The following is a 24,533-nucleotide window of genomic DNA, read 5'->3' as shown; positions in this document are numbered from 1 at the left end:
TCTACTAAAAAAAAAAAAAGAGCTAAGCAACAACAATAAAAAAAAACACACACACACACAAAACAAAAAAGCTAATAATAAAAAATTCGCATCATAATTTCATAAGAAAAATTTCATGTTGAAAGCAAAAAAAAAAATAGAGAAAAAAAAAAAAAAACAAACAACAATTGAAATGCCCCAATTTGGTGAGCCATGAACTCAAAGCAACTCAACGGCAACGGCAACAACTGCAACAACAACCGTTAAAAGCAATGACAAAAGAAATGCAAAACGAGAAGAAAAGGGAAAACGAAAGAAAAGAAAAGAAAAATGGCATCTCACTTTCTTTTGCAATGCGAAAAGAAAAATGCACAAGTTGTTGTTGTTTGCCTGATAGCAATTGCTGCTGCTGCTGCTGCTGCGAAAAGTAAAAGTGCATTTTCACTTATTTCATGCAGCCAGCAGCAGCAGCAGCCACAACGGCAGCGGCATAAAAATGAAACAAAAATAAAACTAAAGAGGAACAACAAAAAATAAAATGAGAAGAAAAAAAATTGCATTGAATGTCAAGCTGTTCACACACACACACACACATAGACACACAAACAGCACTCGCAGTGGGCAAGGCAAGCGTGTTGTCTCGCTCTGGCGAATGCAGTATGCAGAGGAAAAGCCAAGCAGCCAGCAGCAAACAAGCAATGAAGCTTGCAAGCACACTCACACACACACACACACACTTGTCGTCGTCGGCACTCACATGCACACAATTGGCAGCAGCAGAAACAGCGACAGCAGCGGCAGCGGCGGCAGTAAGAGAGGAAGAGAAATCAGGTCAAGGCTTGTCGGCGACGAGTTTACAATTTATGCTTTGCTGGCTGCATTATTGCATGTTGTACGTTTGTCTCTCTATGCGTGTGTGTGTGTGTGAGTGAGTGTGTGTGTGCTTTTTACAGCTTTTTAAATACACAAGCTTACAGACAAACAAACAAACAAGCAGCAAACCGTCGACGTCGTCTCATTTTGATTGCCTGCCCCCCACTGCCTCTCTCCCTCCCTCCACCCACCAAACGAAACACCCGCACCGACTGCTACCGCAGTTCCTTCATTCCATCGCTGTCGCTGCCGACGACGACGTCGACTTTGTGGGTGAATGAGAAGCATGTAAAACAAAAAAAACAACAACAAAATATTCATAAAATGTAAAAATTCAAAAGCCGCTGCAGATACACCGAGAAATAAAAAGGAAAGAGGGACAGAGAAAGAGAGACACAGAGAGAGAGAGAGAGAGAGAGAGGGGGGACAAGTTGGTGGAGAGGGGAGAGCTAGCAAATACGAAAAATTGAAATAAAAATAAGAAATATGGCACACAAAAACAAAATGTAGAAATGTAAATATTTTACCCACAAACCGACCGACCGACCGACCGACCGACCGACCAATTCGTGGCGGAAATTGCGGGAAAAAAAGAGAGAACGAGAGAGGGAGATAGAGACAAAAACAAAACAGCTGTGCGAGCTGCATAACAACAGTCACTGGCCAGGCCAGGCAAAAACTGACTCCTGCAATCGCCCTCCTCCCCAAAACCTCATCAATTCCACCCATCCTTCGTCTCTTCTATGGCAAAGGTAAAAAGGATATATGTATGAGTATACTTCATTTAGTCAAAAGGAAACCTTTTCGTTTCAGCAGCATTATCCTTTCAACTATTCTGAAAAGCTTCTTCTTTCTTCTCATTATTCTCTCTATTACTCTCTCTTCTTTCTCAGCTAAGGCTTCATTTGAACTCGTTTAATTAAACAAGAATAGTCTCCCTTCTCCCACTTATTTGTGACAAATTCCTTGACCAAAATCTATCAACACATAAACAAAGTATTTCATTTTATTTGAAAACTTTTACCTAGATACATTTTTCCGTTAAACGGAAATTATAAATATACACACACACATACATACATACATACATATGTACATGTGTTTTGCTTCTGTATGCGGCCTATACATTTTTCATTTTGCTGTTTTTGGCTTTTGGGTATTTGAGAATTTCCTTTCTTTAGTTTTGGGTTTTTTTTTTTTTTGTTTTTGTCGATTTACTTAAATTTTAATCGCCTGTCGATGGTCGTGTCGGAAATGCCTGTCAGTTTGTCCGATTTTCGTTTTTGCTGCTTTGGCCGTTTTTCTGGTTGCCGTTTTGGGGCCCGCGCTGTGGAATTCACTATGGGAAATGCTCACATGTTTTGCTGCTAGTTCTGTTGGTGTGTCTGTGTGTCTCTCTGTCGCTGGCCAATGTGGCGTATGCGTAATTTGCAGCAGGTGTGCACGAAAGTTGCAAGAATGGCAAATGGCAATGCAAATTATTTATATTTTTACCTCCCCATACACTCACACACACACACACACACACACACACACATGATTAAATATATATATTTAGATTATTTTTACAATTTTCATATAATATTTCCGGTTTTGGTTTCTATGCATTTGGCCTAGTGGGCGTATGAGTGATTTATATTACTCATACGCACAGTTAGCTATCAACTAAATGAATTTGTTTGGAAAATTGCAATGCTATGAGTGTCTGTGTGTGTGTGTGTGTGAAAAGTTCAACGAAATGTTGCCCCAATCGGCCTAGCCAGACGTAAACTTTAATGGTGCATAAAAGAAATACAAAAATAAAATAAAAAAAACCAAAAACAATATTTAAATAAAACAGCACAAAAGACCTCAAAAATACACACACATAGAGCCAAAAGAGAGAAGGTAAGAGGAAGAGTGCAGAGGGAAAAGGTATGCGGGGGGGTTTAGGCGAAAGGGAAAAACGCATTGCAATGCTGCGCCAAATGTGCGCTGACCTCTAAAAACGCGGTCTAATAAAAATAAAAATAAAAACACAAAAAAAAAAAAAAAATAAATTAAATATATTACGAGAAAACAAAGCGAAATTGGCAAACATCATATACATTCAAACAAACAAACATCTATGCACACACGCACACACAAAGAAATTAACGGTAAAGTCATGTACATGTATTTTGGTTGGCCATATACCCTATTACCTCAAAAAGGTATATTGCCAATTTAATCATCACTGAAAACTAGTTTTAAACAAAAAGTTGGCCGATATCACGATTTTGATTCATCATGATAGTTCGTTTGGTGTCCTCAGATAAATTAGAAAGCTTTCTTAACATTTGCAGGACCAACAGGACGAAACAAAGTATATCAGATGTGAGCTCATAAGAATGAAGGCTTTAAAGGTATGTAGTTAACTAGATTAATGCATTATAAGGGTATTAGATACTACGACCTAGTGACTATGTTTGTGGTCTTTCTGGTTTCATTTTTGTTGTTGATGGTTGTTTGGTTTTTGTTTTGTTTTGTTTTTGCTATTTCTTGTTGTTGAATTTGAATTATTTCCCCCGAATTTGGACTTGAACTGGCTTGTTGATATGTGCGCGGCGTTTTGGGACAGTTACATCACACACATTGGAGGCAGTCAGTCAGTCAGTCATTCGGTCGTACAGATATACGGGCAGCATTTGCGGCAATAGTAGGTCAATGTAGGTACGAGCCATTATTGCTGTTGCTGTTGTTGCTATGATTAGGTATGCGGGGGGTTTAGGCGATTAGTTGTTGTTTATAATGCCTCCGATATGTGCCCAGTACCAGTGCCGTCTCTCTGAAGCAGCAGCAGCGGCAGCAAAGGTCTCGTGTTTAAGGCATACAACACTCTATACAGACGGATGAATGACTGTATCCATCCATCCATCCATCCATTGGTCCGTTTCATCGACATACAATATCATTTTCAATATGTTTACAATTTCATAGTAGTTCCGAAAGTTTGTAGAAGCCGCTCGCTTGTCTGCTTAAAAACAGTTACAACAACAAAAACAACAACAACAACAATATGTAATTGTTTATGGCATTTTGTTGATGTTGTTGTTGGTTATTGGCCTATTTTATGCGGTTGCGTTTTGTGGGCGTTATTTTTGGACAAAATAATAATAAAAAAAAAGTGCGTTATTAAAGAGTTGAGTAGGCTGAGCCCCCCGCCGCCTTCACTCCCCCCTTGCTCATCGGTTTGTGATTTTTAGCTGACATTAATCATAAAAATTACTTATTAAAAGCTTAAAGCTGGCTTTTTTTTTTTTATTTCTTTCTCTCCCTACACACACACACACACACACACACATTCATTTGTTAAATATGTCAGAGGATCAAATGACACACAAAAAATTTCACTTAGTTCATGTAAATATTTGTCTTTCAATTGTATAAGCTAGACTTTGTATATACCCCTTTAAAATGGTTAAGCCGCTGATTGATATATGAGAAAAGTAATATACCCTAACTAAGACCCTTGAAGAATTCATTCATTTTGTTTAAAATGTAAAAAATCGAAACAATTCTAATCAAATAAGTGAATAATGCAGAAGTTATGGTTCAATATCCTCCTTGATTCTAACAGCTTTGAGGTGAAAAGCCATCAGAAAACTAATATAAATGTAAGTTTTTAGTTTAGAAAGTAGATTTGCATTAAAGGGGAAGTCAATATACAAAATTGTAACTGGAACATGCAACTCAATGAATCAGAAATCCTTTGCCAACACAGGAAATCCATTTTGAATGCAAATATTTGCTTTGATTTTATTTGCTGTTATTTTTCTAGTTATCTCAATATATTTAGCACATCGTGTAACTGGATAATCGGCTTAACAATAAAAAAAAAAAAAAAAAAAAACAAAAACGGTCAACTAAAAACAACAAATTTGTTTTTAAAATATGTCGCAGAATAACCGGAATTGATATCAAAATACACAAAAATAATGATGTGTGTGCATTTTGTAGATACACACACACACACACAAGGGAAGTCAGTCAGTCAGGCAGACGCATACATTTATTTATTTATTACTAATAATAATAATAACAATATATTTTATTGCATTGCCCAAATAAGAAAGAAACAAAAACAACAAACTGCAAAATGCAATTTATGGGGACGACCAGAGGAAGGAAGGAAGGAAGGTAGGAAGGGTGGTGAAAGAAAGGGTGGGGGATGTCTAAAGAAAGTAAAATTCAGTTACGAAAATCAAACAGAGAGAAAGAGGGGGAGAGCAGTACAAAAGCAACAACAACTGATTAAACGAAAAGCTTAAGCACCAAAAAAAACGAAGAAGAAATGCTTTCAAAAATTACACCATTTCACAAATACTCTAACATTAACAGCAATTCTTCATGCATATCTCTACTCCCTGCTCCCCGTGTCCCCTCTCTTCGTTGACTTCTTCAAATAGATTTGATTCTAGTCTTGACTTTCGTCTTCCTCTTAGCAATCTAAACCCTTTTGTTTCTTCACAAGTGAAGCGAGAGGTGGTGGTGGGTTGCAGGTGGAGGGGGCAAATACTTGTCAAAAAGAGCATCGCCAACACAAAAAGGAAAAAAAAAAACAGCATAGAAGAAGAAAGGCAGCGAAAAAACGGCGACAACAACGCAAAAGTTCTATATTTAAATATTATAATTTATGTGTTTGTTTGCCTATTGTATGTATGTATGTACGTTTCTTTTTCTCTGTGTGTGTGTGTGTGTGTGATGACTGGGATGTGGTTGGTAGATGTCTCTTCCCCATTCCCATTCGATGATCCCCCCACAACTCACACACATACACGCAGGCAAACCATTCCCAGTTTTATTCCCAGTTTGTAACGTCAGCAGCGCGGCATATTTTGACACAGTGTCTCCACCCCCCTTTCCCCGCCACCACATTCACCCGCTCCTTCTTCCTCGCTGTTTTTTTTTTTCTGGTACTCTTCTGTTACCGCACGTCCCTTTACCATCTCTAAACACACACTCACTTACTTACTCACTCTCTCTTTCTGGCTTGCTTTGTCACTCTTATGGTCTTCCTCTCTGTCTCTCTCTCTCTCTCTCTCCCCTCACCGTCTTTCACTCTATCTCTGTCTAAATTCCTGTTCTGGCTCTGCTGACTTATTTTGGCTTTCATGCCGACACATTTACTCTTGTCTGTATCCGCAACTGTCTCTCAGTGTCTGAGTGTGCGTGTGTGGGTAAGGGTGAGGAGAGTGTCTGTCTCTGTATGGGTAGAAAGAATAAAAACTTGCTGCTTGTCGTTTGGGTGTGTCTGTGTGTGTGTGTGTTTGTGTGAGTTGTGCGCTTTTTGGAAATTCAGTCTCAAGTTCAAGGTCTCGCGGATAACGCACACACACATACAAACAAGCGGACACACGGACACAGACATATGGCAAGTGAAAGAAGAAGCAGCAGCACACATACCAGCACGATTCTTATTGTTTATTAAAAGCAGACATACACACACACACACACATACAAATAAACAAACATTTCTACATGCATGTGGCAAAAGCAATTTCTCATTGTTGTTAATACATACACACATACATATATACCTATACTTTATATGCCTACTATATACTTATACGGAGCTACAGAAAAAAAATATCTTCTTTAATATTTCCGCATTAAGAACAAAAATTTACGACCAACAAATTTGTTGTTGATGTTTTTTTTTTGATTTTTGTTGCTATTTGTTGCTTTCTATACTAAATAATTAAAGAACAAAACAAAAAAAAAACCAGCAACAAGAAGAAAAAAAGTAAAATAAATAATATAAAGGAAATATAATGTAACTTTTTGTTTGGTGTTGTTGCTAATTTTGTTTTAATTTGTCATTAAGTACTTTTATATACATATATATATGTACATAAGTGTGTATGTATGTATGTGTTTTATTGTATGTGGTATAATATGCATATAGATTGACGCATTTGCCTGAAACGCAATTTGTATAACATTTAAATTGACCAAAAAAATTTTGTAATAATTTAAATAAAGGCAACAACTCTCTAGAGTGCATATATGCCCCAAACATACATATATACATTTGTATATGGTATATATGTATATAATATAAAGTGTCTTTATTTATTTAAGAATTTCGTTTCGATACTTGCAGGTGGCAGTATCAACTTTGTTTATACATATTTTTTTATTTAGATATGTAACTCTCTTTTCCAATTCAACGAAAGTCTAGCTCTAGAATTTTCCGAGAAATATTGAAATCGATATAAACTACAGACACAATTGAAATGGAAAATAAATATACATATATAGGTATTACATTTGATTTATATGTATTACAATGATTAAGATACTTCTAACTTGGCCACATGTCGTATGAGTGATATTATTAAAACCTTTTATTCTACAATTCTTTTCAGTTCTTTTGTAAAATATTTGTAAATATTTGTAAAAAATGAAAGAAAAATATAAAATATTAAGAAGTTTCCGTTCTGTATCATGATGCAAAACCATCGTGATTTCATGTTGTTTTCTTTTTTCTTTTTTTTGGTTTAACAATTAACACGTTCTGCTATCACTCGTTCTATTTGATTAAAGAAGAGTTGAAGAAGAGTTTTCTATCACAAGATCGAACACATATTACATTACAAGTGCTAATTGATGGTATGTGAGATTTTAGAATTTCGAATTTCCAGGAACTTGTCATTAGAACAGTGTAGTGGACTCTTATGCTGACCCTGCAACAAGTTAAACCTTGACCTCACTCTCTGTATTACTCTCTCTCGCTTTTTCTCTCTCTCTCTGTCTCTCTCTTTATGTGTCTGTCCCCATTTCCCCACATCAATTTATCGATCTGTTGACCATATGCTATACGACTTCATTACTCCCAGGGCAATAGTTCCTTTAAAACAATTTGCTAAACAGATTTTGTAACCGCATTACGACAGATATATATGACATAATCTTTACACACCAAACACACACACACACACAGCCACACACATGCTTCTATCTCTCTATTTTTCTTGACTTATTATCGTGTGCCCCAATCAATGGGCAACACACACAGATAAGGAGAACTTCCATCTTGGCAATTAAAAAAAAAAAAAAAAAAAAAAACAAAAAGGCCGATTACAACACGCAGAGTAAAAGAAAGATACAGATACAAATGCAGAAGGGGGTGGAGTGGGAGGTGGGGCGGTTCAGGAGGTAGACACAGACTAGCTTACATAATTCTAAAACGCAGCCGTATTTGGGTTAAAGCAAAAAACAAAAAAAAAAAAGCGAAAAGAAAAAAAAAATGGAAAATCATTTGCTAATTTCTTGCCTCGAAACGAGAAATTTAAGTTTTTCCGCGCATTCGCTGAGTGTGTGTGTGTGTGTGTTGTCGGTGTCTGTCTGCCTCTCTGTCTCAGTGTGTGTGTGTCTTTACTCAGTTGTTGCCAATCTATTCCCAACCTACCTCAAAATGTTTTACGTTAGGCCTCAAAGCAGCAGCAGCAACAAACAGAGCGAGTTGGGTGGCTATAACAAGAGTGAGGCGCTTGCCGGAGAATGGAAGGAAGATGATGGCTGGGGTAAGGGCGGCTATGGGGGGGAACTGACTTGCGCTCTTTTTTCACTATTTCCCACAGAGTACACACACCAATACAGAGAGACACTCACTCACCAAAGCTAAGCTGGTTTGTCATGTAAAAACCAAAGAGAGACAAAGTGAGAGACAGAGAGAGAAAGAGAGAGAGAGAGAGAGAGGAAAGAGGAAAGAGGGGAGCAGCAAAGAGCGTAAGCGGCTGGCTAACTGACTGACTGACTGGCTGGCTGGCTGTTTCTCTGCCGCATGTCGCAATTGAAAGTTGCCCCCGCGTATTCTCTAGCAAATCTTTGCGAGTGTGTGTGTGTGTGTGTGTGTGAGTGGGTGGCAAGAGAAAAGCCAACGGCATCGGCAAAAGGTTGAAGGTAAAAACGACAAACAAAAAAAAAAACACACAAATACCCCAAAAATCAAGTCGTGTAGAAATAAAAAGGTTAAAATAAAAAAGCGGAAAAATAAATAATAAACAACAAGAAGAAGAAGAGAAAAAAAATGTCTACAATGTTGTAAGCGGAAAATATATATCATATACTAGATACATATATACAAATACATATAAATAAAATCCTCTCCAGTCTCTGAGTGTGTGTGAGAAATAAAGTTTTCAACTTGGGAATACTTCAGAGCGAACAAAACAACAACAACCAAACGAAAAAGTTGGCAATGCGAATGTGAATATATATTTGTGCATATAATATATGATGACTAAAGACCAAAGATGATGAAGGGCCCCATCATCATCATCATCATCATTATCATGACTTGATGGAGTTTGATTTGTGGCTTCCATTGAGAGAGTGTGAGAGAGAAAGAGAATGCAAATGGATTTTGTAATAATTAAAACATAACAAAACAAAACATTTCATCAATGTCTTATACTTCAGCTATATATCAATCTAAATACATATGTATCACAATTGTAGGATTACAAAATGGGTCAACTCCAAATTTTTTAAGACCATGTGAAAACATTAACAAAAGTATCTAAAGGTTCGCCTTCAAAACGTTTACATTGACTTTCTATTTGTTGGTAACTCTGACAAATATATATATTTATATGTATATTAAGTCTTTAACCAAATCTGCTGACCTTAGAACTTGTTGGTTCTTTAACCTTTGAAATTTTCTTCTTCAAGATTGACCTTGAGCGTCGGTTAATATGCTTAGGTTTGATATATTTTTACCTTTTTATGATAATGAAACGGTTTATGTTCTGTATAAACCCTTCAATTTCATGTGCTGATTATTCTCGCAATATTTTCATATATTAGTTTAGTTTAATTAAGTTTAGAGTATAGAGTTTAGAGAGAATAAGCATTAGGCTAAAAATTTAAAATGATTTTGGGGTCTTTTCTTCTATTAAATCATTCAATTTGACTTTACAATATTATGCAAAAGTTTATAAATGTTTTATTTAGAATTACTGCTTGATTTTAGCTACACAGAAATCGACTTAAGTCAGTCATATAAATCGCTTGACTCTCCCACTTCCATCCCCACCCCTTTTGTCGCTCTTGCCCCATGCGGTGGCACCATTCACTCAATAACCCCAATTTGAACGCCCACTTTGCGCCAAGTTGTGAGCGAAGCGCATTTCCGCACAAATACAAGAAACTATACAAACACATGCACACACAAGAGTTGTGTGTGTGTGTGTGTGTGCGTTTGGAATAAAATTCAAGTGCCTGACGCCCTTTTTAAAAATGTATCTATGTACGGATTTTTCTTCCTTAGTATGTATCTTAAAGCTGCGAACTGCGAAAAAAAAAAAAAATGAAAATCTGCGTTGCAAAAGTCAAAAAGTAAAGCGTAAAGTGAAGTGAAGTGAGGTAAAGTAAAGTAAAGCTTGGCCAAGAGAGTCTCCAAAAGGGAAGAAGTTGCTGTTGAATGGGGAAGTTAAACGAGAAGGGGGGCAGGGCCAGTGTAGTTAAAGGGGCAGCTGACTGACTTTGTTGCGTCCCATGTTGCCGACGACGACGCCCCGTGTAAAAGTCAAATAGAGGAAACAAGTTGTTTGGCTAGGGTTACGAAGCCAAGACTCATATTATATATATAAGAAGATATATGTATATATATAAAAGATATATACATATATATATATGGGGCCATGTAGCAAGTGTAAGAGCTCTAAAGCTTGAAGCATTTAGCAGTCGTTGTTGTTGTTGGTAAGTTGCTTTGGCTTGGCTTTGGCAGTTTTAGAGCAGCACTCAAGTGACTGGGAAACTATTTCACACACATGCACATAGAGACTCTCTCACACACATACACTCATAGAGAGACATAGGAAACTAGCGAATGCAGCGGCAACAGTAGCAGCAGCAGCAGCAGCAGAGAGCCCCCCAAAAACCGAGAGAGCAGAAAAGCATAGTTAACTCTCGCTAGATCCCACACTCTTCCACTTTACTTTTGCTTTGGCTTTGGCTTTGCTTTGCTTTGGTTTCTCTCTCTCTCGCCGCCTTTTTCGTAGTAGTAGTTGTTGCTGCTGCTTCTGCTGCTGCTGCCGCTGTGCGTTTGCCGCCTAAAGTAATCAATAAAATTGTTGAGGTGGGTTAGGAAACTGTTACGAAGCGGTCGGTGGGTCGTTCGGTCGGTTGGTCGGTCGGTTTGTCGGTCGTTCAGTTGGCTGGCTGACTGGCTGGTTAGCTGTGTTGTTGTTGTTGGGGGCACTCTCGACTCTATTTTTTTTTTCCTTTTGACTTAGGCAGCGCCGTCGACGTCAATAGCAGCTGAGAAGTCGACGGAAATTGCGCTATTTTAAATAATGTTTATTTTGCGTTTGCGTTGTCTTTGTTGTCTTTTTTTTCGGTTGTAGTTTTTGTTAAATTTTGTTGTTGTTGCTTGTCTGTAGCGGGAGGCATTAGTTTGTTATTGTTGTTGTTGTTATTGTTGCTGCTGCTGTTATAAATTTTTACTTTTCGTTGTTGTTGCCAAATTGACATTTCACAATTTTGGCAAGTGAAAGATTTGAGAGGAAGCTAAGCTACGAGATCACAGCAGAGAGATAGAGAGAGGAAGGGGCAAAAGAGGAGAGTAAAACAAAAGAAGAAGATAAAGTAACTGGGGTGGGGGGAAGGGAGATGCTATATAGTGGTGGGAAACCGTTTTAAATGCTACCCTACACAATAGTTTAAATGGGGTTATATATACATACATTCATAGGTCTTTATAGGGTAGATCATGTGAATGGAGTTTCCTAGTTCTAGTTCTGTTGCCAATTATCCTGTAGCCATATATCCGTTATTAACTTTAGGTATCTGTTCCCAGGATATAGATTAGATAGTGCTTACACTTCTCATAGATTTTTAATTGACCTCTTTTCTATTCTCTATCATTAACTCTCCTGTTGCTCAATTATCTGTTCTCAACTGCCTAAGATGTATTCTTTAATCTAGATCTAGATCTAGAGTCTTAAAATATTCTCGTCCAGTTTAAGTCACACTTCGCTTTCGAATAGCTCATGATCAATTCAAAATGTTGCACAGTTTACAGAGTATCGCAAAAGTCGTGTTGTTTGCCACAACCTTTCATTTGCCCCTTTGTCTATATATTATTGTTATGGGTGGGAGTCGTCGTAGTCGATTGGCAATTGTTTTAACATAAAAATAACAACAATAATAATACCAATGGCAGCAACAACTTGTAGAGGATTTATTGGCCAAGGCATCTTAACGAAAATAAAAATTAAAAAAGAAAACAAAAAACACCAAATATATTGAGTGGATATAAAAATATCTCGTAAAAGACATAATTTTTATGTTCTCTTCTTTTATTTTTATGGAATTTTACTTTCATCATAAATTAAATGAAGAGGAAGATTGTGTAAATAATTTGCCTATGACTGTTTCTTGTTGTTGTTGTTGCTGTTGTGGTTAAATGTTGCACAAGTTGCACATTTACTAGCCAAACAAAAAGTTTGATAAACAAACTCAACAAAGATTATTAAGAAAAAGTACGTAAAGTTTGCTCCCTTCATTCAGTTTGTTCTCCCATTCATTGGTTTAAAGTTCTTATAAATTATGATATTCATTTCCGATATAAATTATATTTTTAGTGGGGGAAACTTACAGTAACGCTTCATCAAGCTCTTTTTATAGGCAGCCGAACGTTCCGCTGGCTTCAGACGCATTCGCGCCCTTTCACATTGGGCCGAATCATCGGATTCTGTGCCAGAGTAAGTGCGTCCTCGTCTGCGGTTGGCCGCTGCCGCTGTGGCAGCTGCTGTTGTGGCACTACTTAACGACAGATCCAATGGTGAGTCATAACCATCTTGATATTGCTCCAGCAATTCTTCGTCGTCGGCATCCGCCTCCACATCCGCATCGATATCCTCCTCCAATATAGTTTCCTCATCCTCAATGTCACTCATCATTTGCTGCTGGTGCTCCTGTTCCTGCTGCTGGTGATGTTGCGGCTGCGGCTGTTGCATCATGGCCTGCACGACATGGACATTGCTAGTGATCACCGAGCTGCGCTGTAGTTGCTGTTTGCGTTCCCAAAGTATTTTTGAGACATCATCCAAAGTGCTGCGGGTTTTATCCGCTTGCGGCGAGGGTAATTGTTGATGTTGCTGCTGTTGCCTTAGATGATTGTAGAGCACCTTGAATTCACGACAATCTGAGGATTCCTCTTCATCAGCTGCAGGCGGAGAGCACTGCTGCTCTACGTCGGGTTCAAGTTCGAGTTCGCCTTCTGGCTCCGGATTAGACACCAAAATTTTCTCTACATCAACTGAACTTGGACTCGTGGTAGTCGTTGTCGTCGACGTCGCTGTTGTAGACTCTGCTGACTCGCTGACATCTATGGCACCTGTTTCCCGTTCAACTTTGACTCGCATTGGCTTTGTTGATTCAGCAGTTAACTCCAATCCAGCAACAGCAGCCGCCTTCACTGGTGGAGATGGTGGTGAAGGCGATGGCGATGAGTTGGATTCCTCGACTGCGACTGGAATTGGAACTATAGCTGCTATTGGAACTGGAGATGGTGGCGTCGTTGTGGCGGCGGCCACTGTTGCTGCTACCAATGGTGGTGGCGTGGGCGATGTCCTGGCTGTAGTGGGCGATGTGGGTGTTATCGGAGATGCCACAGGCGTTGGTGTGGCCGATGATGTTGAACAGGAGGAGGACGACGATGACAACGACAAAGACGATGATGACGAAGAAGATGACGACGACGACGACAGCGATGATGACGAGGATAATGATGATGATGATGATGAGGAGCTGGTTACGTTGGCTAGGGCTGCCGCCTGGCTAGCAAAATTATGCGCTGTGGCAGCCACCAAATGTTGCACCATAATCATTTTGTACACCGCGACGTATGCGTGATGTTCTCAAGAATATATATATTTATTATCTTTTTTCCTTCTTTATCAAAGAGGTTGCTTTTGGGTGTTTTTTCCTCTTTTTTTCAAACAAAAAATAAACAAAAAAAATTCTTTAACCCCAAGTAGAGATTGCGTATACGCAATGTATGCTTTTACAAGGGGATTATATGGGAATTTTCATATCCCATTTCATTAATTGCACTAAAATTGAACTTTTCCTTAATATATATGTGTGTGTGTGATTCCGCTTAAACTTTTAGCTTTTGCTTTTAATTTTTAAAAAAATTTTTCAATAATTTTTTGCACTTTGTTGTTCGTTGTGGGTTTTGTTGTTGTTGTTTTTGTTGGTTTTGAGGTATTTGTAATTTGTTGTTGTTGTTGTTGCTAATTCTTCATCTGTTTTGCACTAATTTTGGACGTGTTGTTGGTTGTTTTTGTTGTAGGTGTTGGGAATTAGCTGCACACTTGCGGCAACTGCATTAACAGCAACATTAGCCTCTGCAGCATCGGTGACGGAGATGACGATGCCGGCATCGCCCATAACACATCTCATAGATAGATACAGATCTAGGATGATCAGAATCTAAAACTTGGCTTAAAACTTGCTGGTGGCCACCTGCTGTTCAGATTGTTTGTTGGTGCGGCATGTTGTTGTTGCATGTTGCTGAGGCATTGATGTTGTTATTGCAATTGAGACGATGACAAAAAAAAAAAATTTGTTTATTTGACTTTTGAATTGCTGAGTAAGTTTCTTTCCTTTGTTTCTTGTTAGAAATTTTTGTTTAATTTAGTTTTTGGCAATATTTGTTTTTTTTTTTATATACTTTGTTTAAATATTAATTTTCTGCTCTGTGTTGTTGATGGTTTTATTTTTTCTTTTTTTGATGTGAAGTGGTGCCGCCGCGGCACGTCATTTATCTCTTACGGTATCAGCAAAACTAAAATCTAAAGTCAGCACAAAAACCGCTGCGAGTGTTTGTTAGGCGCAAACAACACAAAAATGTTGCAGCGACGACAACGACAACGAAGTCGCGACGTAAACGTCGACGTCGAGAGCAGGCAGCGTCGGCGACAGCGAACAGTGACGATGTTTCTCGCAAAAGCGCGCGCGCGCCCCACTCACCAACACACACGCAGGTGTAAAAGGCAAACAGCAGCGCACACACGCACGCCGCACTCACTCACTCACTCACGCACGCACGCAGCAGCACGCACACATGCACAATTAGAATGCAACAACTTTGTCGATGACTTCGGTGGTGTTGTTGGTGGTGGCGGCGATGATGACAGCGATATCAAGGAAAATAGCCAACCAACCAAAATAACAACCAAAAAAAAAAAAAAAAAAAAAACAAATCAGAAATAAATAACCAAAAAAAAAAATGATAATAATAATATAAAACGCCAAGTGAGCAAGCAGCAACGGCAAAAATTTTGAATGGGGCTCGCTTGCTTTGCTTGACTCGCGCTGACTGAACGCCCGTTTGTTCGTTCGTTCGTTTGGCCAATCGCTCTCTCTGCCCGCAGTGGCGAAGTTGGCTGCGATGTTGGCGTCGCTGCGATTGCGAAAACTTTGCCGGAGAGCCAAGCAAACCACCCAGCCAAACGACGGAGCTCCACTCGTGACGACGACGACGACGGCGGCGACGACGACGAAATGGCAAACAAAACGTAACAGTTTGGCGAGCGAGCAAAAATGTTTGGCGCTCTCGCTGTCTCTCCCACACACATACACATATATATATATATTCTTTGCTCTCTCTCTCTCTTTTGTGCTGCTGTTGTTGCTTCTTCTTGTTGCAGCTGCTTAATTGTGTGTATTTGTGTGTGTGTGTTTGTGTTTGGGGGAACTTTTGTGTGCCACATGCGCATTTGCATGCAATTCTTGTTGGAGCCCCACATCGAGTGGGGCAAACATAGCGCCCCTTGGTATGGAACGATTAAGACACTTTTTTATGGGGCACAGTGGGTTAATCCACCGATGACGAGATCTCTTAACCCAAGAAGACTTGGGGACAGGATCGTTAAACTCTTTCAATTCACTGATTGGCCAAATTATAATCATTTACCAATAGAATTCGTATAAGAAAATTGTAATTAAATCTCATAAGAAAATAATACCATATAAGATTGGTCTAATCAATTCAAAACGACTTTTTAGGGTCTTTAATCAGTTTTATTTGAAAGATCCAATGCTTCCAAAAATCTGTAGTATATAAACCGAAACAGGCATTGAACAGGACTCCAAAGTCTAGGTTTTTGTTACAGCTTGATTGATTGATTGATTGATCTAAAGATATTTGGATTATATCCGGAGAAAAACGAAACATATCACACAAAATTCAAATGATTAAATAATGGTAACTGGTCACCGCTCTGGCTCAGATCTATAAATAATGCTTTGTGTGGAATATTGAGTAAGCAAAATGAATGTTTCATTTAAGAAAATGATGATAGATTACTTATATTATTATGTTATGTAAGATTTGATGAAAGAAATTGGTTTACCTCCTTTGAGTAATTAATTAAATCGATGTGATCTGTTTGATCTGATGTACTCAATCGATTCACTGGTATTGGTGGGGGGGAGGGCTAGTTATGAAATCTTTTTCTTGTTACCTCTTTTTAACGTTGAAAACATTTCCTGTTTCTGTTTTTGTTTTTTGCTCTTTCTTATTTATTTATCCACACACACACTCATTTCCTTATTTCCTCTGCTTTGAGTTCTCAAGTCATTTGTGAGATTCGAGAGATTTCAAGATCAAGATCGTTTGCTTTAAAATGTGGGATATAAATATTCCTCAACATGCATACAAACACATAAATACATACATACATACATAGGCCCTATATGAAGGCACACAATTACAATAAGCCTACACACACACACACACACACACATATGTATATATAGAGACAGAGGCACGTAGACCACTCTCTGGGTGATGGCGATTAAAAAACATTCAACGACCCAGACCCAGTGCTCTCCTCTTTGCCAGCATCCTCATTTTCCAGCACCAGCAGCAGCAGCAGCAAGTGTGGCGTGTGGCATGTGGCAAGAGGCAAGCGAAACTTCATTCAGTGTATGTGTGTGTGTGTGCAGCTATCGTAGCTCCAAATGGGTCAGGCTATATAAAAAAGGGCTAAACACGATCATGGGGGGTGGACAGAAGGAGAGCAAGTGCGAACGGGAGAGAGAGAGCAAGCAGGAACATGTTTGGCAAGAGAAGGCAATGCTGACGCTGTCGCTGGCGTCGCTGCTGCCGCTGCTGCTACTGCTGCTGCAATCGACATGATTATGACTCAATGCAAGTGTGTGCGTATGTGTGAGAGCGCGCGCTCTCTCTCTCTTTTCTATCACACTTTTTATTTAGCTCTCTCTCTGGCAGTAGAGCAAATTTTCACTTTCCGTTTGTTTGATTGCTGTTGTTGTTGTTGTTGCTGCTGCTGCCGCTGCTGTTGGGGGCCTTTACATTTACTTTGACGATTTGCGATTGCAAGTGTGGAAGCGAGAGAGCAAGTTGTTGCAAATAAAGGAAGCAGAGCAACAACGACAGCGACAGCGACGACGACTTTGAGAAGCAGCAGCAGCAGCAGTAGCAGGGCACATCAGAAGGAAGAGTTTTGTTTTTAGAACAAGGAGGCGACTTTTTGAGAGGTCGAACGGAAGGGAGGGGATACGGGGGTTGGGTTGCTTAGTTAAAGAAGAACCTAAATGAGGCGACGACGACAACAACACAGACATACTTTTACTGTGTGTGTGTGTGTGTGTGTGCATGTGTGTGAAATGAGTCCAATGTACCGACAACTGCCATCTAAAGCGCGGTAGAGCGGGTGGCAGGGGCAAATGGCGAAGGGGGGGCGGAGGACCGGGAAGGTGGCTCGTTGGGACAGGAATGGACAGAGTATTTTAGGGTTTGGTTGCCGCAGACGGCTCCTTTTTATTTATTCTTTTTTTTTCCTTTCGTATCGTTTCGTTTTCGTTTTCTCTCGTTTTGGCAAGGAGACTGAGTCCAAAGGGAGACAGACAGTCGTAAAAGAACTTTTTTTTTTTTTTATGTTGATTCGAACAAGAAGAAGAAGAAGTAGAAATAGTAGAAGAGGAAGCGCATTAGGTGGCTCCGAACTGAACTGAACTGAACTGAACCGATGAAGAAGAAGAAAACGCAAAAGAAGAAGACAAACTAAAACCCAAAACCAAAGTGGACTGAGATTGGGTGTGGGATTTAAGTCTGAGTTTGGGGTTTTGGGATTGGATAGCTCTAGCTAGAATGGTTCCACACTGAGCTTCTTGACTCCTTCTGTGCGGTGTGAGAGCGCGCGGACGACTTCTGTGTGTAGCCGATTCATGTTTCAACAGAAGTCATTGAACAGCCAACAGCAAACGCATGAGCCACAGTGGCACATAAACACGCAAAATATTGAAACCAAAATAGAAAGAATTCAAAAATTATATCAAGTTTTGAATATTTTTGTAAAACTGTTACACCAAATGACGAGCCCGTTTAATTATTAAATAATGTGACCGAAATCTAAACTAAATCGAATTATTTTTATGATTTAGTTTTTAAATATTGAAATCATTTGTTTAATTACTTTTTCTGTAATCTATGAATTCCTTTAAAGAAACAAATCTCTATTGTATATCGTAATAAATTCCCTTAAAGAAACAAATCTCTAATATATATCATAAAAAATGGAGCCTATATAATCATAAAACTATATTCTCCTTATATTAGTTTCTGATATAAAGCTCCGTTATAATTTCTTTGAAATTATACTTTAATTTAAATGAATCCTCAAATTACTTCAGCACAAATATCTAAGAACTACTGTGCCAATGATGATGACGACTGCAAGCGAAATCCTCCACCACCGCCACCTCAATCCGCCGAGACACTATAGTGTTGCCGCCTGTCCAGACACTTGGACGATGGGTTAGGAAGATGTCGGAAATGTGTATGTATTATAAGTATAAGCAGGCCAAAAGCAAGTAGCAAAAGTTGGTGGGGGGGATTTTGTATTTTTTTTTTTTGTTTTTGGTATTGCTTACAGTCAGTCAGTCAGTGGCTCCAGCTCCAGCCCCACCTCGCACCACCAGCTAGCAAAGCTCCCAGTTCTCAGTTCCTTTCAATTTTTGAAGGCAACACCGTCATCCACACACACACACACACACACACACAAACACACACACATTCGAGAGAACGTCGACAGCAGCTACAGCAGCAAAGACGAGACAACATATTTTGATGGTGTTGGTTTTGTTGTTGTTGTTTTCTGTTGTTTTTTTTTTTTATTTTTTTTGGTGTAAACAGCAGTGAATGACCTCATATCATCATCTAATACACGCGCCATGCACTCAAACCCAGCAAATTGTCGCATTGACTGAATGTGCGACTGACGAAATTGACTGACTGACTAACCTGCAGACAGAAACAGCAACAACAACAGAAAGAATCAGAGTCAGAAAACCCGAATTACTACCCTCGGCGCTTCCCCACTCCCCATTCCTGCCCCCTCTTTCACCAGTCGATTTCGAACGATTGCCAAAAACGACAAACGCGACAAAATGACACAAAAAGCTAAAGCTAAAGCAGACTTGTAATTGTTACGGCTTCGAGAATCGGTCCGGGATTGGATTGAATAAGCAGAGGATTGGGTGATGAGATGATGGGTTAGTTGATGTTGTTTTTGGGGTTTAGGATGGTTGTTTGGTCTGGTTATGGGATAGTAGTAGTAGTAGAAGCTCTCCTCATCTCATCTCATCTCATCTCATCACATTTCATCTGTCTTTGTTCTTTGTCTTTGTCATTGTCGAAATGTTGTTTTTTCTTCTTTTTGAGAGACGTTTGTGGGTTAATTGAGTGACATTTATAATGGCTCCATGACTGGGGAATAAAATGCTTGATGCCTTGAATGAGATTTTCTAAAAGATTACCCTGATGCACATTTGATATGATGATATGATATGGAGGAGGATTACCCAAATGAATGAGATTAAACTAATTGCGCCAATGCAAAACAAAACGAGACAGAAGTATTATAATTTATAAATAGGAAGTAAGAAATGTACTAACGATCCTCCAACTAACTTAGACTTTGAGAGACTTGAAGTGTGTCTTTAGTTTGCTAAACCTGGCATATTATGTAGGGCCAATACTTAAACTACCAGGAAAAGAGGTAGACTTAGTCCGGTTCTTCTACAAAATTGCATTGTTTAGCTTTCAAAAGAACAAAGCGCACAAACATTTAGAAATCTGATCTACTCCACCTCAAGAAGTTCCCCTCCTAGATCATTTACCATAAAATCAGTTTCGAAGAAATAATCAATTATTACGAAGAAACTTTATAGTTTTTAGAAGTATATTGTTTATTTATCTATCATTCTGTAAAGTCAAAGAATTCAAAGAAATTAAACATTTTTACAACTTTTTTTGAAATACAAAGAATCAGCCCTGACCTCTTAACAAACCATCGATTAATATCGAAGGGCATAATGACTATCGATATTATTGCATACCTAATTATTTCAAATTGATTTTAACACGTTATTTTTGCCAATAAACAAAAGTGTTAAACAAAAGTCTTGTCATCAAACTAAAAACTCTTTCAGTAATCAGTTTTTGTCCAATGGGCTTGCCATTTGCTATAAAGTAGTTCCGATTTTGCTATATGACCTTCGCATGACAGTTGAGGAAGTTTTCGACTTGACATATGTTTGCATTTTGTTTACCTTTTTTTTTGCTGATGCATTTGCATTGCACCTGAGCACCTAAGCAGATTTTCATTAACTAATTTCAACCTTCCCCACCACACACATAGAGCAGTTAAAACTGGTGACTGGTTTTACTTTTCTTATTTCCCCCATTTTCTAGAATAAGTCGGAGAAACTTTAATTTTGCACTTGACCATCATTATGATCATCATCATGATCATCATCATCGAGAGAGAGAACAAGAAAAGAAAGGTGTGCGGCCCAACATTGCGTATGAGCAATAATTGCTTGTTTTTTTTCCCATGTAAAACGCGGCCCATTACATGTGTCAGAAAAATGGTGTGTTTGTGTGTGTGTGTGTGTGTGTGTGTCACTTGAGCTAGAGACAAAAAAATGTTGTTAAAGTGTTGTAGAACCTTGACCGCCGTCACTTATGACCAAGTTAAGTGGCCAACAAGTTCTTAGTTGGCAGTTTTTGTTATTGAAATTACATAAAAATTAAAAGAAAAAAAACCGAAAAACAGAAAAAACAAATATAAACAAAATCCAAATAAAAAAAGAAACTACCTCAAAAAGCGAAAGAGCAAAGTGCAAAAAATTTTCATCATCATGACGATGAAGTTGTTCATAATTATAATTATTATGAGTTTTTGCCTTTTTGCTGTTAATACCTACTACTACGACGACTAAATTTACCTAGTGGTAAATGCTGATGTGGGCAAGTTTATAGTCAATGTCAATGATAAGATTGGTAAACGTTATTTTTTCTTAATATTTTTCTGTTTCTTATATTTTGTTAACTATCTTTTGTGACAGTCACTGTCAATGGCAAGAAAGAGTGTGTGAGTGAGTGAGTGAGTGAGAAAGAGAGACTTGATACTCAAGTCAACTTGACTTGACTCTAATAAGCAGCCAGAAGAGATTGTTGGAATCCTTTTTTCTTTTTTTTTTTATATTTTTATTTAGACAAGCGAATCAAGTTTTATGCGTTTTAATTAAACGAAATCGAAAGCTCTAGACAAAGATGAAGAAAAGTAAACGCAAAGGAAATTGCTGATTGTTGCTGTGGCTGTTGTTGTTAGTGTTGTTGGCCATTACATTTTACTGCTCATTTGACCACAACAACATTCTACGCTTTTCCACTTGCACTTGACAACGAAAATGCTACAAACAACTGGAAAAACTTGTCGTTGTTGTCGTCGTCATCGACATTGTTGTTGTTGTTGTTGTTGTTGCTGCTGCTGCTGCTGCTACTACTGCCACAAGCAACCACAAACAATGGCATCCTACTTTTTGGCCAAAACAAGTCGCTCATACGCCCCATTGGCATTGTTTTGCTTTTCCTTTCTTTTGCCAGCCAGCAATCGAGCACAGCACAGCCCTCCCTTTCCTCCGGCCCCCTTCTTCCTCTTGTACATCTTTCTGCTTTGGCTTGCACTTGCACTTTCTTTTTGCATTATGGTCGTTGATGTTGCTGCTGCTGGTGGAAAAACTTTCGATTTTCTCGCAAAAAGCAAGACAAAAAAAAAACTAAAAGCAAATTATTTCTATTTTTGTTGCAAAGAAAATGAAAGCGAAATGTGCAATGCAATGTGCGAAACAGAGGCGCGATATGTTAGTTAGCAAGCCATGTGGAAGGCAGGCAGAAGGAGGAGGGATAAGGTGCACCGGCTACCCGGCATCAAATCGAGAAAACGGCAACAACAACAGCCACAAGAAAATCATCCATGTTGGCGATTTGATTTGATTTTCGTCTGATGGACGCTGAACTTGACTTGAACATAAAGACGAGCCCTTAGGCCAAATGCCATAAACTATCCATCTATAGCTGTATAAACTAAGTAAGTAGCAAATAGTAGTTGCTACTTATCACAGACGTAAAAGGCAAAAGAGGAGAAGCGAAAGAAAGAAATGTATTCAAATTAGATGCTACTTTAGATTAGGATTATCTACGAGCAGAAGAGATGAAGAGAAGAAGATCTTATGAATCAGTTATGTTTTGTTCACTTCTACTACTTTAATTTTATGTATTTAAGTATATCTGTTAGATAGACGAATTATCTTCAAACCAATCAAAATGAAATAGATGTCAGTTCATATAAATAAATTCAAATAATCTAATTGATCAAGAAAGTAAGTCTTGATTTAACAGAAATGACATTATTTTTTAAACGATTCTAAACTTAGTGAGACTTTAATTGCTTTTAATTGCTTGTGTAGGAAGCTTAGAGAAAGGATAATCCTCTTAAAATACCAAAGACCCTTTGCTGCAGCTGCGAGGCCAATTAATGTGAAGAATTTTGAGGTCAAGTGTTGCTCAATGTTAAGACTATTAAGGACCGCATGAAAATGGAAAGATTACAAAATATTTGTGGCAATTTCCTTGCCCTGGTTGTAATTAATTGATTATATTTTCATTGTAAATCACAACTTTTATTTTTGATTATGGATAATCAGAAATCGAACTGTGTGTGTGTGAATTTCCATTGAATTTTCAACACTTGAATATGTGTTACAACTAGTTACAATTTCCACGTTTTTTTTTTTATACGATCTTTAGTCACAGTTGGCCGCACTTTTGTGGCCAATTAGCCCCAGAGAGTTGACCACAGGCTGCCGCTGCTGCCACAGACCACGAGCAGCAGCAAAACGAATATCGAGACAGCAACAACAACAACTTTTAGCAACATGAAAATCATGATTTTCCTAACCGACTTTAGAGTCCAGGTTGGATGACTCTCGCATTTGTATGCATCGTCGGTCATTCATAATGAAAGTGAATTTCGCATAGTTTTTTTTTTTCCTTTTTTCCAACCATCTATTCATCTATACCATCTATTCCATCTATCTATCTATCTATCTGGCTGGTTGTATGCCTGCCAAAGTATTAGCAATTTCTAATGCGTCGCCAAAGTATCGCAGAAACCAGTTGCTGGCTGGCCATAAGCAACCAAACGTTGCCTCAAGTAAAAGTATCTTAGTAGGCCGCTTTTGGCATCGTCATCGTCATCATGATCATGATTCGACGCCATCGGGTAACACTGACTGACTAACTGACTAGCTAACCGACCGACTGACTGACTGACTGACTTCTTGGCCAAGTCAGCGTGCAAACGTAAACAGAAATTATCAGCAGCAGCAGCGGCAAAAAAAAAAAGGAAAAGCGAGACTTGGCCACATGTGATGTGATTTCACATTCGCGCGCTGGCCATGTTGATTTTCCTATAGTTTTTCTTTTTCTTTTAGTTTTCGGTTATTTTTTCTCGTTTTTTTTTTTTATTTTTTGGTTCAAGTCCAAGCCGGAAAGTATTTATTTTAATTAAAGAAATGCCGTTCAAGTGCCCAAGCCTTGAAGTGTTAAGTGTTTGGTGTTGAGTGTCTCTGTGTGTGTGTATATGTTTTTGGCGATTTCATTTTTGATTTCCGAAAGCTATCAATTTGGGTTTTCACTTTCCCTAGCTCACTTGTTGCCGGCAAGAAGGTTTTCCTTTTAGCTGACCTACTTAGGCTTTGATATTGCAGGAAATTGTTTAAGTCAACTCAAAAGCTACTTCAAAATAACCCAGGACCCAAATTTGGGTCAATGTAAGCTATCTAATAACTAACATTTGCGATAAGAATGAAAATTTTAAGTGATTTCTTAAAATCAATTAGCCCAGTCATCTAAGACAGTCTGACATAATCAACAGTAATAACGTTCTAGACAGACACTCGAATGATAAAGTTTTATTTATGTTGTTCTCTTCTTACCACAAAGGAACCTAAGTTTGATTTCTAGAAAATCAAGTATACGCACTGTGAGTTAGCTTAAGCTTAGGGTTTCATCGAGGTTCTGTAAACTTTTGTCTTCTCAGAGAATTGGCTCATTATATATGCAATAACTTTGCAATATTGATCTTCCAGAGAATAGATTGAATGTCAGAGTGGAAAGTTTGGTATTGAATTTATTATAAACATCGGCTGAGGCACGTTACGATTGGCACGTAATCAAAGTCCTCTCTCCCAAAACTTCCAGAAAAATTCTTTGTTTACTCTAGGCAAAAGTATTCAGTTTTCAACGATCGAATTGAGGAAATCAAATT

The 24,533-nt window shown here is 38.4% G+C and overlaps 1 protein-coding gene across 2 annotated transcripts in view; it reads right to left on the bottom strand.

Annotated features, from left to right (window-relative positions):
- Positions 1-24,533, bottom strand: part of Eip74EF (Ecdysone-induced protein E74) — a 47,892-nt gene that overhangs the window by 5,718 nt on the left and 17,641 nt on the right. The window contains exon 1 of one of the 2 annotated variants that reach the window (XM_068285849.1): positions 12,479-13,820. The exons of the other annotated variant lie outside the window; for it this stretch is intronic. Coding sequence (XP_068141950.1) covers positions 12,479-13,712 — 1,234 coding nt within the window. The 5' untranslated portion in view covers positions 13,713-13,820. Of the gene's footprint in view, positions 1-12,478; positions 13,821-24,533 lie in introns of those variants that run through there. 2 annotated transcript variants of the gene reach the window in all.

This window comes from Drosophila tropicalis, unplaced genomic scaffold, assembly GCF_018151085.1.
Source record: "Drosophila tropicalis isolate 14030-0801.00 unplaced genomic scaffold, ASM1815108v1 contig_443, whole genome shotgun sequence".
Lineage (NCBI taxonomy): Eukaryota > Metazoa > Arthropoda > Insecta > Diptera > Drosophilidae > Drosophila > Drosophila tropicalis.
Note: the sequence above shows the minus strand (reverse complement) of the source record. Positions and strands in the feature narration are given on the sequence as shown.